The 15,087-nt window shown below is 47.5% G+C and overlaps 1 protein-coding gene across 6 annotated transcripts in view; it reads left to right on the top strand.

The window, feature by feature from the left end:
- CYTH1 (cytohesin 1) overlaps nt 1–15,087 on the top strand; it is a 97,650-nt gene that overhangs the window by 70,165 nt on the left and 12,398 nt on the right. For all 6 annotated transcript variants that reach the window (XM_066237629.1, XM_066237628.1, XM_066237630.1 and 3 more), the window contains exons 2-9: nt 5,905–5,987; nt 7,483–7,547; nt 9,442–9,508; nt 9,758–9,876; nt 10,230–10,310; nt 11,580–11,692; nt 12,285–12,433; nt 12,796–12,907. In XM_066237629.1, the coding sequence (XP_066093726.1) occupies nt 5,905–5,987; nt 7,483–7,547; nt 9,442–9,508; nt 9,758–9,876; nt 10,230–10,310; nt 11,580–11,692; nt 12,285–12,433; nt 12,796–12,907 (789 nt within the window). The remainder of the gene's footprint in view (nt 1–5,904; nt 5,988–7,482; nt 7,548–9,441; nt 9,509–9,757; nt 9,877–10,229; nt 10,311–11,579; nt 11,693–12,284; nt 12,434–12,795; nt 12,908–15,087) is intronic.

Genomic DNA, 15,087 nt, shown 5'->3' with positions numbered 1-15,087 from the left:
ACAGCTGCCCCACATTCCACCCCTTTAGGGTTGCTCGCCTCACAATAGGTACATTACATACATTCCAAAAATGACAATTACAAAGGTGCCCTTCACAATATCTCTCTGAGCACTCTGCCGAGGGAGTTAACGGGAGGCCCACCTCCAACTCCCCACTCCACAGTGTCAACAAGGCCACCCATTGTAGGTGGGGGCGCCTGTGCAGTCCAGGGCCATGCCCATTGAAAATAAAAATGTCCTTGGTGCATCTCTGCAACTGAGAGCAGCTTCCTGGTGCAAGAGGGCATCCACCAGAGCTGCCCCCACAGGGACTCTCATACTGTCCAAAGGTGGCATGTCCATCCAACAAGGGAGCTGGTGTCCCTCTCTGGTTGCAGTCCAGGAGTCAGTCCATCGTAGCCCAGTTGTCTGTGCAAATCACCAAGGTAAAGGTCCATTACAGGCAACTGGATTATGGCCTTAGGCCTCCCCCCTCATCCCTGTCATCATAGCAGCTCTGAAGACGGTGCCCCAAGGAGGAGCTCATGGCAACAGTGGCCCACCTCTCCATCTCTGCTTCAGAGAGCATGCTGCCATCCACCCCTATGCCTCACAATCGCAGCAACCCTTCCAGGAGCTCAGTAGGTGCTCTTTGCTGCTGGGTTTTTACCTTCTGGACGACCACTGACCAAGCTCTGAGTGTGTGAGCAGCAACTTCAGCTCGAGCCTCTACATCCTCAAGAGGAGCTGGAGATGCCTGTTCCCGCTGACTCAGAGCCACTCCACTGGCACGGCTCCATCTTCAGCTCCTGCGGCTGCTGACTCTCGGCCTGAAGCTGAACCCACAGTGGTTCCTCCAACAAGTACCGCCGCCAACATTCAACTTCCAGGGCAAACTGCAACTCACGAACCTGTAGATCGCTTCAGTTCCAGGTGCCATCAGTGCTCTGCAGCTCTCGAACCCGGTCAGCCTCCTTCTCCAGCTCTCGCTCAAGTTCATGCAGTCGTTGCTGCTCAGTATGCAGCTCATCCTGGAGCTTTTGACCTCGCTCAGCTTCTCACACAGAGCTCTTAGTTTATTATCGCAGGATTGTAAAAACCAGCCAGCCCACAGTCCCCAAAAAAGACAGCCAAGGGGAACCATAACAATGACCAGTCCTCTGCCCCACTTCTCAAGGGTGGATGAAGCTCCACACCCATGTGCTCCGAACCCTGCCCACTATACCAGATATAATGCTGGTGGCTGAGGCTACGCAGGCTCACATTGGATTTATAGAGTTGGTAGAAAAACTATGGAGCTGGAAAGGGTTAGGCCATTTCATTTAATAAGTCTCACTATAGCGGACAAGCACACAGGCAGGGGAAACCACCTCTCAGGCAAACAAATATGGTTGCAAAATGGCCCCTCACAGTGGCAGGCAGGCAATCTGCCACCCACAATCCCCAATCTCTCATCTCTCCCCAGTGCAAACACCATAGCCTCATATAGGCTGTGCACATGTGCCTCTGCCATGTGCTCACTACTCACTAGTCAAGCAAAATACTTGCAGCTGGTAAACCTGTGAGCAGGCCTAACACAGCAAGCCCCACAAGCTCCATACCCATATTTGCAACCTGTATTTCTGTCTTTGACCCCCTCCCCCACAAGAAGCCATGGAGCCCTGTGTCATGCCCACCTGCTGCTGGTCTCACATCTCTGTCCACTCTTCCTCTACTTAGACATGATCATGGTTGATGACATACCTTTGTTCTGTAACCTGGATTTGCTCTGTGGCATGTCCACAGGTTCACTTATACACAGCACCCAACCAGGACTGTGTGCTGCTCAGCTGGAGCCACACTACACTCTGATGGCCCTTAGGGGTCATTCCCAGCACCAGGCTGGCCCTCCCTCAGCTTCCATGAGGGCTCAGTGTGTGCCCCACCGCATGTACATGTACGCCAGGACTCCTGTCATTCTGTTTTTCCTGTTTCCCATGACAGCAGGGGCTCTGCCCACTCTCTGTTCTTGGCTATAATGTTGGTGAGATGCCATAGGGACCTGACTCTTGTTGACATTAGTTAGCCTGTGGTGACATTGGTTTCTTTACCTGCTGTCCCACCTTCTCATCCTATTGAGAGAAAACTGGTGCCTCTCATGTCACAGACACTCCTCAGTGCCTTCTTGCTCCCTCTGTGCATGGGTGTTTCATTGTTTGTGAGCTTCCTCTTCCCATGTATCCACCATGTGAGCCTGTGTCCTCCTCAGAGCCCTAAGTCACCCCCATCCTGTGGGCATGTCCCCCTCCCCCTGGAGGGGTGGAGGAGTGCACTGAACATCCAGTTTCTGAGTCTTCCTGTGTCTGAATGAGTCTGTTGTATCTTCCTACTTGACTGAGAATTCTGGGGTCAGTAGTTTTTGTTTAGAACTTTGAAAGCCACCACATGCACACACACACACCTGATCTTCCAGTCTTTGCTGTTCCTGCAGCCTGGTGTGGCTTTCTCTTCTCATGTAGGTTTTAGGCTCGACCTTTAGTCCTCCAGCTTTTGGATTTTACTATGAATATTTTCCTGGGAGATGGAAAAAAACCTCTTATACTGAGTGAACTGACTACTGTTATGCAGGAGTGCCTCAGCTTTATCCTTTATTAACTTTATTTTGTTTAATTTCCAAGAGCTTATTCTTTTTCTGTAATTGTCCCTTTTCAGAGTTTCCTATTCTTTCAAAAATTTGTTGTTTTCTCAATGCTGTCTGCCCCAGGGTGCAGCTTTCTGTTCCTGCCTTGTTTCTCATGTGGGCTATGGGCTCAGCCGTCCGTGTGAATATGAGAATTATGCAATGGACACATCATCTGGGAGCTCTGTTATGGGCGCCTCCTGGACCATGAGGTTCTAGTGTAGCCTGCATGGCTATGAGCCTCCTTGGCGATGGGGCAGTGCCAGGTCTCCCAGATATTGACATAGGGAGACGATGGGCATCAGTTCCCATGCCAGCTGCTCACTCACAAGTTGGATCAGTTCTTTTGGTTTTGCCTGGGAATAAACGTATGCAAAGTCTTTGTTGTGCCAGGAATTGTTCAGGAGACAGGTGTGCAAGTAAGTCCCTGCCTCCAGGTTTGCACTATAGAAGGAGGTGTGGGCATCTGCTTCCTCTGGCCTGGTACTTTGTTGACATATCTTCTGTTGATGGTCCTTCTCCGTCTTCTTTGAGACCGTAGATTTATAGATTTTTCTTATTCCTGTATTATTTCTAAAATACTGTTTTGGAGAGTGGAGAACTAGAAGCACAATTTGAATTTCTAATATATAAGCCAGATTCTGACCTTCTGGAAAGGTTGTCATGTGTGGGTGCTAACCCAGACTGGCTGGGTGCTTTGGTTCTGACAAGAAAGCAGCCCGGAGAGCTCCCAGTTTGGAGCTGGAGTGTGGCTTCCCAGGGTCACAGATATCTTCAGGATGGTCCTGTTTCTCATCAGCCTTGTCATGAGGACTGTCAGCCTGCCTCTGCTTGGTTCAAGACACATTAATGATTTGATTAAGCATCTCTGTAGCTTCAAAATCAAAGTCTGCTTGTTCAGCCCCTGTGGAATCACTTTTAAAAAAAGAAGTTCAAAATTTCAAAATCGTGTTATGTTAGAATGAGTAGTTGTTTTCTAGAATCTTACGAAGTTGGTTTCTTAAAGGGAATGCTGAGTCTTCATGGACTAGAAGTTTCCTAGTCTGGGAGGTGAGAACCGTCACATGAACTCCATGGGCACGCTCTCTCTGGGAGGCGCCTGAGTCTGTAGAGCTTGTGTTGTTTCTCAGGATGGTTTCTGGTCTGGTAGAGCTGATTGGTTATTAGTCTCTTTTCTTCTGAGGCAGCATGGGAACGTTCACCCTCAGTTCTCTGGATGAGTGCAGCCACAGTGGGGCAGACCTGGACCATCTGCTAGTCTTCAGAGTGGGTTCTCATCCCACCTCAGCCCAGACGGAACTCTACAGAGCCCGGCACTTGCCGCACTAGTCATGCTGCAGCCTCTGTTGATGGGCTGTCGCCACTGTTGATAAAACTCAGTAAAACAATAGAAAATACCAATGGATTTCACATGAGGACAGTATTATTTTTGATACTGCTGTGCGTGTGAAGGAGATGGAGTCATAGTATCAGGTGCATTTCTTTTTGTGTGTGTGTTTGTGACATACAGAAAGAGGGACAGACAGACAGGAAGGGAGAGAGATGAGAAGCATTAATCTTTCATTGCAGCTCCTTAGTTGTTCATTATTGCTTTCTCATATGTGCCTTGACCGGGGGCTACAGTAGAGTGAGTGACCCCTTGCTCAAGCCAGCAACCTTTGGGCTCAAGCCAGTGACCATGGGGTCATGTCTGTGATTCCACGCTCAAGCCAGCGACCCTGTGCTCAGGCTAGTGAGACCGTGCTCAAGCCAGATGAGCCCGCACTCAAGCTGGCGACTTCGTGCTTTCAAACCTGGGTCCTCTGCATCCCAGTTAGACGCTCTATCCACTGTGCCACCGCCTAGTCAGGCCAGATGCATTTCGTAGTGTGGTTCTTGGACTGTAAAAGATACTTTTCTAGAGTAAGGTGAGGAAAAGCTGGATAAAAAAAAAGAAAGCTTTTCTAATGTACTTACCCATGCTGCATACTTCATTGTGGTCTGTTGTTTCTACCCTCTGTGTCTTATATGATGTTTATGAACCGTTTGGGGAACACTTGGAATGAAGTAGATCGAGTCTTGGGGCCCCAGTTAGAGTCGGGTATCTGACTGCTCTCAGAAAGAGCTGTCTCAACTCTGGCTGCCCAGTAGAAACCTAACATGAGCCATGATGCAGTGTTCCTTTTCAGTGGTCCCTGGAGACCAATTAAGATAATAGGTTTTACTTATCAAATGATAAATTCAATATGTAATCAATATAAAATATTAATAAAAAGAGGATCTGCTATTTTATGCAGTCATTTGCATTTTACACACATAGCACATCTCAGACGGGCTTATCACATTTCATGTGCTTTATAGCCATACGTAGCCCTTGGCCACCATATCACATGTTGAGCTGAGCTCTAACTCACATGCATGCCTTGCATGCATGTGAAGGGCACGAGAGTCAGCATGTCTGAGCCTCCTGGGAAGCGCCAGCATAGTGCGAGCACTTCTGTTATGCTCCCAGACTTCATACTCTTAGCAGCCTGCTGTGGTGGGTGATGGTACCCCCCCCACACACACACACACACTTCACTGGTGTTGGAGCATGGCCTGAGCAGTTAGGTGACTGCAGCAGCCTACCTGGTATGTGTATGCCGAGTGCCAGGCTCGTTCTTGCTGAGACCACACAGCTTCCCAGCACAGCTGGAGGGTCTGTTTCATGGTGAGAACTGTGGTTAGAGTAAAGTACTCTGTTCTCAGGATAAGAGCTGATTTTAAAACATTATTGAGAATACAGGATATAAAGCAGAGAGAAATGTCACCAAAACCCAGCCCCCAGAGTCAGCACCGTTCTCAGTTTGGGGTATATTCTTCTAGATTTTTCTCTACCCATCCATGCAGCATCTCCCTTCCTCCTCCACAGATGTGCACCTCTTTCATGCTTTTCAGTAGTCTCCTTCCTCACCTGAGGGTGTCATGGGCGTCACTCCACATTGGAGTTGAACTTAGATTCGGACTCGGGTAGGGGTTGAGGCCAAGAGATTGGTAACAAGGCCTGCGGCCCTGGCTGTGAGGAGGGACACATAACTTCCCTCCTCTCCCCAGCAGCCCTCTTGGTCTTTCATGGAGCTATACCTCATCAGAGCTCTTCTCTGTGCTCCCAGGTCTGTTTTTTGTGGTTTTTGGGTTTGTTTTTTTTTTACATCTTCTGTGGTCTCTTGTCCTTTTTTGGCCTCTGGATTTTATTTATTTTTGGCAAGATGAAAGCTTTTTTATAACAATTTTCTCCTTTTCTGTAGTTCCCAGTGACCTGACTGCAGAGGAGCGTCAGGAGCTGGAGAACATTCGGCGGAGGAAGCAGGAGCTGCTGGCGGACATTCAGGTAGGGGGCAACACGTTCTGCCAGGTGACAGGTGTCTTCTGCAGAGTGTCTTCTGACTCGTGACAGCTCTCCACAGAGTGTAGGTGTCAATAGTCACTGCTTAGCCATGAGAGGATGGGGTCTCAGGAAGCTCAGTGGTTTGTAAACTCCACCAGCTAATAGGTGGTCAGAGGCAGAGTGACCCTGGACACCAGACTGCCGAATAGGGTGGTGATCAGAGCTCAGGCAGACCCATGTCCAGGCCCTGGCGCTGCCACTTCCTGAGCACGGGGTTGTTAGAGACCAGTTTGGTTCCTTGAACATCAGTTTCCCCATCTGCAAGATAAGAGTGAAAATAGCTGCTGACAGGTTGTGGTTCAGTGAGTTCATGGTTCTGCAGGACTAGCATAGCTGCTTGCCCCTCAGAGGTGCCTGGTCAGCCATAGGCATTTATCAGTGCTTTCCTGAGTTCCTTTGCAAAACCACCAAACTCTGTAGGAAATAAGTCACAGAAGCCATTAGTGGGATTATTTTAGCCCCGAGGCAGCAGGTGTTCCTCTAGATTCTCCCTAAAACGATTGGGAGCTCAGCCCAACACCCAGCAGTCCAGAGCCATGGAAGAGGGCTGGTCTGCTCCAGTGCTGGTGTCATGTGTGGTGACCGCTTGCTCTAATGCTTTGATTCCTGCTTCACTGGTAAATGCTAGGGAAGCGTAGCCCTCAATGTGACGGTCCAGCAAAGGGCCTGCGGACATGGAGAGAAGAGAGAGAGCAGGGTCCGAGCTGGCATGCCACTCAGCTGCTGTGTGCCTCAGGCAGCTTGGTGGGTGGAAGTGGCTAGAGGCCACAGCTCGGCTCTGATGGACTGTGGAGGCAACCGAGTATCCATGGGAAATGCTTCACTTAGTGCAAACGATTACAAATTCTCTCCTAGACTCTAAACTCTTTGAAGTTGGGCTGCCATTTTCACCTTGGTGTTCCCTAGCAGGCTTGATAATATTTGTTGAATATAAGAATTAAAAAAAAAAAAAAAGCCTGACCAGGTGGTTGCACAGTGGATAGAGCATCGGGATGCCAAGGACTCAGGTTTGAGACCCCAACGTCGCCAGCTTGAGCGCGGGCTCATCTGGTTTGAGCAAAAGCTCACCAGCTTGGACCTAAGGTCACTGGCTCGAGCAAGGGGCTACTCGGTCTGCTGAAGTCCTATGGTCAAGGCACATATGAGGAGGCAATCAATGAACAACTAAGGTGTCACAACGCGCATGGGAAGCTAATGATTGATACTTCTCATCTCTCCATTCCTTTCTGTCTGTCCCTCTCTCTGACTCTCTCTCTCTAAAAAAAAAAAAAGAATTTTCCAAAATGTGTTAGATATTTGGTGGGGAGCTTGTCTAATTTTATTTCCTTTTGCTTTGTCTTGTTTTTCACTGGAAGGCATTTTGTGAGATGTCAGAGGTTTTAACTTGATGTGTGTCTTTCTCTCTGGTGATCGTTGGTTGCCCTCCTCTGTTTTGCAGAGGCTGAAGGATGAGATAGCAGAAGTGGCTAATGAAATTGAAAACCTGGGATCCACAGAGGAAAGGTGAGTCTGCCCCATGCCAGTGAGTTTGTGGTGCACACCCCCCATCTGGATTGTGGCGCATTTAAGGAGAAAGCATTTGCTGTCCTGTTTCCTAGCGAGTACACACATAGCCACACTTGCTACGTTCTGCCCTTCAGTGTGGGACTTGTGTGTGTGTGGGGGGGGTGGCTTCTGAGCTGGTTAGAAAGGTTGAACTAGGTCTTGGAAGGTTCCAACAGCTTCTATTGCCCTAATTATTGTGGGAACTCTTCTTCTTCCTCTGTGTTGTCCACTGTGTCTGTAGCGTAAGAAGGCCGTATTGCCCATATAGGGCGCGGGCACCACTGCAGGCTTATTTGCACATCTAATGCTTAGAGAGAAGAGAACAGTGCAATGACCAGGAGTGTCTGTGTGCTATGTTTTCTTCTGACCATGTGAGATGCTAGTGACTTTGAGAGTTTGGTTTTGAATTGGGTTCCTAGACTTTTCTCACTGTGTAATGCAATAAGTGGGCTGTTTCTAATTCATATGTGTAAGCTTCACCCAGCCTGTCTGGCTTCCTGTGACTGTTTGACTTTGTTATTTTAGCTGTGAGTGGGCGGTGCCTGTAGGGATTAATGAGGCTGCCTATTCTAAGCAAGTGGCCAGTTTATCCCTCCAGTCTCTGGGTCATCAGTGTTAGATTATAGCTTTCTTTCTTTTTTTTTTTTTTAAAAGAATTGTAGCTTAAAAGAAATGGATGTTAGAGTTCATCTAAATTTAAAATTTCTGCTCTTATAAAAGATTCTTTTGAAAGACGTGAATAGCCAAGCCACAGACAAGGGGAAAATATTTGTAATACCTGTATCTGAGGGTCATGTCCAAAATGTACAGAGGTGGACAAGCATGGGTTATAGCTGTTCCTGTGGGGAAGGTCACTACTACCTGAAAGATAAGTCATAAGTAAGGCTACGAAGTGGCAACAATAAGACATAGAATACAAATAAACAATACAATAATTAATAAATAATAATACAAGAATAAACTTACATATAACTATAAATCTACTTTTGCCAACCCCTAATAACACATACAACTTAAAAAAGTAAAAAATATGGCCCAAATAAAATATGGGGAAAAAACATGAAAAGATACTTTATAAAAGAAGCTGTATGTGTAGTAGACATATGAAAAATGCTCACCGTCATTAGTCATAAGAGATGCAACTGCACCTACCACAAGGTGCCACTCCATACCCCAGGATGACCAAGGGGAACTAGCCTGGCAGTCCTCGGGTGGCAGATGCTGGTAGAGATGCCGTGGGACCAACCACGGGGCAGGCAGCCTAGCCGTTTCTTACCGTGTTACATGCCCTCGGCCCTGGGCTGTGCCCAGCAGTGCCACTCCCAGATACTTTACTCAAGAGAAAGGAAGCCTGCCCACAAAAGCCCTGTACAAGAATATTTATACCATTTTGTTTAAAACAGCCAAAGAAACAGAAATAGCTCTATGTCTACCATAGGCGAATGGATGAACAGAGTATTAGCTGTTAACTCACATACATCCACTTCTTGGGTGATGGGAATGTTTGAAAGCTGGGTTGTGAGGATAGTTGAACCCCTTAGTAAGCTTCCTAAATGTCATTCTCAGGTACACCAGGATGTGTGTTGTATATGCCATGTAAATTATAGGTTAGCAAAGCATAAAAATCATGTGAAAACTGAAGGCCCCTTGAGTGGAAGGAAGACATGAGCATGGGGCATCAGGGTCAGGATCTCACTGGGCCTTCCATCGTTAGAACCATGTCTGCTTGTGCTTTCCTGGGTTCATCTTTCAGAATTCCTGAGAAATTATGCCTACATGTAGCAAGTATACTAGTCTTCCAAACCCTCTTGGTCACCCAGAGTACTAAAGTGCTATGGTTGTTGTTTTCCAGGAAAAACATGCAGAGGAACAAACAGGTAGCCATGGGCAGGAAAAAATTTAACATGGACCCTAAAAAGGTAAGAGAAAAGAATGCATCAGAGCCCTAGGCTCTAGTCTGGGGTGCTGGTCACCTGCCTTCATAGAGCACAACTCACTTGGAAGCCCCGGTTCCTGAACCCTGATGCACTTGCCTTTTGTAAAAGTCAGTTGGCAAGTTACACACGTCCTCTGTGTCCAGAGTACCTACACCCATCTTCCAGTGCCCTTTGGCTTCCTTTCTAGATGTTCCAGGGATAACTTTATCATTGACGCCTGTGCTTTTCTAGGGAATCCAGTTCTTAATAGAGAATGACCTGCTGAAGAACACCTGCGAGGACATCGCCCAGTTCTTGTATAAAGGCGAAGGGCTCAACAAAACCGCCATCGGGGACTACCTGGGGGAGAGGTAAGGCGTAGGGGTGCTTGGGAGGTGGAGCAGGTAGGTCAGGAGTTACAATAGGAAGATTCAGAGTGCTGAGTTCTGGATGAAAATTTGTCCTGAGGCAGCTGCAGCCACACAGGTGCTGAGGGGCATGGCCCTGGGGACAGCAGCTGGTGTGGGGCTGTATGAGGCATCTTCTCTGCTCATCCAGTAGAGGGAGGAGACGGGCTCTTCCTCGCTGGGTGGGGTCATCTCTCCTGAGCTGCCCATAGGACCTTGGGACTTAGTTAGTGTGGGAAACTGCCTGGCTGGGGGTTGCGATGCTGGATTCTCAGCACCAGCTTTCCCCATCCCCGTGTCTTTTGTTTTCTTGATAGAGATGAATTTAATATCCAGGTTCTTCATGCATTTGTGGGTTTACATGAGTTCACTGACCTTAACCTTGTCCAGGCCTTACGGTGAGTATAGTTGAGGTAAGCGCCTGGAAAGGCGGGAGAGGCAGGTAGATCATGAGTCTCTTCCTTGTGACTTTCTCAGGAATTTATACCTTTGGGGTTATTTTGGATTCCTGGAAGTGTCTTAAAAAAAAGCACTCCATAGGCCTATGATTGAAATAATTGGGTGATTAAAGGGAATTAAATTCTGATGTATTCATTCTGAAAACAAATTTTGGAAAACTCTTCCTCAGGTTTTCAGTGTAATATTCTGGAAATTGATGTATATTTAAATTTTGAAATCTTTTCTAATTTTTAATTTATAAAACATTTAAATTTCCAGCCCTAGAATAGAAAGTAAGTGGTTGTACACTTCATTTTATTTTATTATTATTATTTTTTTTAATTTTTCCGAAGTTAGAAGCGGGGAAGCAGTCAGACTCCCGCATGTGCCCAACCAGGATCCACACGGCACACCCACCAGGGGGTGTTGCTCTGTTGTGGCTGCAGCCATTTTAGCACCTGAGGCTGAGGCCATGGAGCTGTCCTCGGCACTTGGGCCAACTTTGCTCCAATGGAGCCTTGGTTGCTGGAGAGGAGGAGAGAGAGAGGAAGGAGAGGAGGATGGTGGAGAAGTAGATGGGTGCTTCTCTGTGTGCTCTGACCTGGAATCGAACCCGGGACTTCCACATACCGGGCGACGCTGTACTGCTGAGCCAACGGGCCAGGGCTGTGCACTTCATTTTAGAAGGAGAAAAATAAATATTGAGTTTTTACTAAACCTGTTACCTTGTGCCCTCTGAGAAACTGTCATTCAGTATTTTCACTGCTGTAGGTATAAATAGTAACATCATTTTTTGTGTTGTCGTTTAGATGGATGAGAATAATGCAGATTGCCCATATTGGCCATGGGTCTGTCACATAAATGGATCAATTACAAATGCTTTGATAGAAAATTTTTTCCTGCACCTTGTCTTGTTTTATGGAAATTGGAGGTTGTTTCAGATAAGCATTATCCATATTTCAGTTTCATGTATTATTCTGTGGAGGAGAGCCATTCTTTTGAATAGGAAAATGTTACTCTTTCACTTTCTCCTAAACACCTTGCCTCTGACCTGGAGAGTTGTGACACAGAATGGCGAGTTTGTGTCTGAGTGGAGTTACCATCACAGAAGTTTGGTTCCACAAGTGTCCCTGTGCCCTTGGATAGAAAAATCACTGGAAGTGTACTGAGTCACAGAGAAGTGAATGGTGTCCTCCAGCTCTGTGACACAGCCTGTCTTCGTCACACAGGCAGTTCCTATGGAGCTTCCGGCTGCCGGGAGAGGCTCAGAAGATCGACCGGATGATGGAGGCGTTCGCCCAGCGGTACTGCCAGTGCAACCCGGGGGTGTTCCAGTCCACAGGTAGGTGGCCGAGGCATGGCGCTCTTCTTGGCACCTGGACGTTTTACAAAGAGAGGGCTGGGCTCATGCCTAAGAAATTGATTTAGATGGTATTTACAGTAGTAAAAAGTAGGAAAGAACCCAAAAGTCCAACCATAAGGAGTTAAGGAGTAGAAATATAAATTGCAGTATTTCTAAATTATGTAACTTAAAAATCATGTTTTTAAAAGAGTTTTTATTGACAAGAGACTTATGGTGGTAAGGTTAGCAAAAAAGCAGTTTCAAAACCATGTATCCATTTTAATTCCACTTTAGTCTCAAATGTTTCCTTAGTGAGATACATTGGCATCACCCCAGGCAGTGGGATCATAGGTGACTTGTAGTGTCTTTTTTATGCATTGTGTTGTTTTTCTGGTTTTCTGCAGTGCTGTCTGTTAGGGTCTGAGACAGTGAGCACCCGAGTCCTGCACTCTGTGTCTTTGTCACCTGCTTTCCTGGGTGCTGCACAGAACCCGCTCAGTGATACATGGTCCAGAGGCGTGGACTTGTTCCCAGCTCTGGCACCTCCTGTTCTTTCCTGGGTGTTTCTAATGGTCTCTCTGCTTCATTCCAGACACTTGTTATGTCCTCTCATTTGCTATCATCATGTTGAACACCAGCCTACACAACCCCAACGTCAAAGACAAGCCCACTGTGGAGAGGTTCATTGCTATGAACCGGGGCATTAATGACGGTGGTGACCTGCCCGAGGAACTGCTCCGGGTGAGCACAGCACCAACCGGGCATGGGGCATGGGTGAGCGCTTCTCGTTCCCTTCATTGCTGTCACGCCACAGGCAGCTGGTGTGACACAAGGCCCACTGAGGAATTGTGACAGCAGTAGTTGATAGAGCAGCAGTGGGAGGTGGGCATGGAGGCTGCTGCTTACTCTCCTTCCTGGAGCTTCATCAGGCATCTTACTCTGTCACTGAAAGTAACTTGGAGGCCAGATTGTCCTCTTTTCCAGTCTCAGTGCCTAGCAAGGGTGTGGATGGCTGCAGCACAGGAGTGCTTGTTGTGGGAGCAGGAGTGGGGCAGGGAAGATAGTTCTGGAACTAGAGACATGCAATGTCATCTTTTATTCAGAATCTATATGAAAGCATAAAAAACGAGCCCTTTAAAATCCCAGAGGATGATGGGAACGACCTCACTCACACTTTCTTCAATCCAGACCGTGAAGGCTGGCTGCTGAAACTCGGTGAGTGATGCCCTCCAGGTTAGGGCCCCTCACTTGGAAACTTAGAAAGGATATGTGTTCACCAGCACACATCTGCATGCACTGGGGAAAATGGGCAGTCATGAAGGCGCTGTGGGGGGACTTTGGGATGAATTCATACTGTCACCCTAAAATCCACCCCCAGAGAGGAAGTTAAAGCTAGTCAGTGCCCCCAGGGGATACTAGAAAGCAGTGAGGACAGACTTCATTCCACTGGAATACTGCCCACGTGCACCCGCACGCCACATGTCCACTTGGTGGTGATGGTCCAGGTCCTTTCTCTTCCCTGCCCACCCTCTCACTCCTAGGGCGGGTGGCCAGCTGCATCCATCTCTTTACTTCCTATCACACACCTGCGCCCCAGTGCATCATCACTCTCTGCATCTGGCTCCCACGGGCAGTGTGCATGGCGAACCGCGAGCCCAGCTCCGTGCATCCACAGCTCTCCTCTCATCCTCAGGCACGGCTCCTCCCCGCCCCCCCCCTCCCCAGCCACCACATGAACCAGTTGTCCATTCAGGAAATAAAATAAGAAGTCAATCCCCTGCCCTCTGGCTAAAGTGAGCTCCTAGGGCTGAGACATGCAGGTGCTCGAGGAACCAAAAGGAAAAGAACAGTGAGGTTTCCGGGACATTCATGTCCTCACATGATTTTATTAATTTTCCCAGAACCCAGAGAGAGTCCTGGATTCCCTGGACTTAATGCTGTCAACCTTTTAGCCTCTGAGAGAGCCCTTGGCTCTGTTCTGCCACGACCTTTCCTAGCTGGGGTTCACATGATCAGGGTGCTTGTTAGCATGGCCCCTCTCATTTCAGCTGCATGTCCTAGCGAGGTAGAGCCACTGCTCCCAGCCATCATTGATGCACCTGGGAAATGCTGGGAAGGAATATTTTATTCTGACTAGTGCAGACAGAATTTATATTTCCCTTTGAAAGCATATCCCAAGTCTTTATATTTATGCCTAATGACTTAATTCATACATTTTTAAAGCACTACCTCACTGATTGAAATTAGCCATTCTAAACTCTTGAATTAGCCAACATTGTGTTGATCTTGAAGCCGGTAGAATCTTTGAAGTTCAGGCTCTAAGTCACTAACCACAGAGGCAGCCCTGAGCTCTGCATCTTCAGTGCCAAGTTGCTTATGTCTAAAGTAGTGGTCCCCAACCCCCGGGCCACGGACCAGTACCAGTCCATGGGCCATTTGGTACTGGTCCGCAGAGAAAGAATAAATAACTTACATTATTTTCGTTTTATTTATATTTAAGTCTGAACGATGTTTTATTTTTGAAAAATGACCAGATTCCCTCTGTTACATCCGTCTAAGACTCACTCTTGATGCTTGACTCAGTCACGTGATACATTTATCCGTCCCACCCTAAAGGCCAGTCTGTGAAAATATTTTCTGACATTAAACCGGTCCGTGGCCCAAAAAACGGTGGGGAGCACTGAGCTAAAGGACACCTGCTGGGAATTGGACAAGTGCATCTAAGTTTCATCTATTGCCCCCTCCAGCAGAATTTGTTTAAACGCTGATGCAGAGTATTAGCATGTTAGCATTGACAGCCTGATACTAAAATTAGAACAGTGTGAAGATTAGCTTGGTTCTTGCACCAGGACATGCAAATTCATGAGGCTTCCCATATTTTTAAAAAGAAAGAATTTAACTAAGTGTGGAACTTGATTTTTAGGTCATTGAATTCTTTTTTCCAGTCACCCCCAAACCTTCCTTGATTCTCCATGCTGCATCACGTGGAGGTTTCGTGTCTGCTGCAGAGGGCAGAGCTCCCAGCCTCTGGAGTTGTATATGTCCATGTGTGCATATCCCATGTACACACATGCACACATGTATTCATGGGTTTGTGTGTGTGCATTCTTACACACACTTTAAAGAGTGATAGTAGCTGAAGGACAGTTAATTTTCCCCAAAGTAGTCCTTACTCTCTTTACTGGGGGTGCTAGATATACGAGTAAATGGCAACTTTGTGAGAACTGGTTTGTGGCATCTTTGGGGCCAGGTGTTCCTAGTGCCTCAGTTCCTGCCTTTACCCAGTGGGTGTGACTGATGAGACACCCCCATACCCCGCCCCAGGCCAGACAGCAGCAGTGCCCATAGTTGTGTTTGCTCCCGCACCCCACCCCAAGCAGACATGAGTGACTAAT

Source organism: Saccopteryx bilineata, chromosome 6, assembly GCF_036850765.1.
Source record: "Saccopteryx bilineata isolate mSacBil1 chromosome 6, mSacBil1_pri_phased_curated, whole genome shotgun sequence".
Taxonomy (NCBI): Eukaryota; Metazoa; Chordata; class Mammalia; order Chiroptera; family Emballonuridae; genus Saccopteryx; species Saccopteryx bilineata.
Note: the sequence above shows the minus strand (reverse complement) of the source record. Positions and strands in the feature narration are given on the sequence as shown.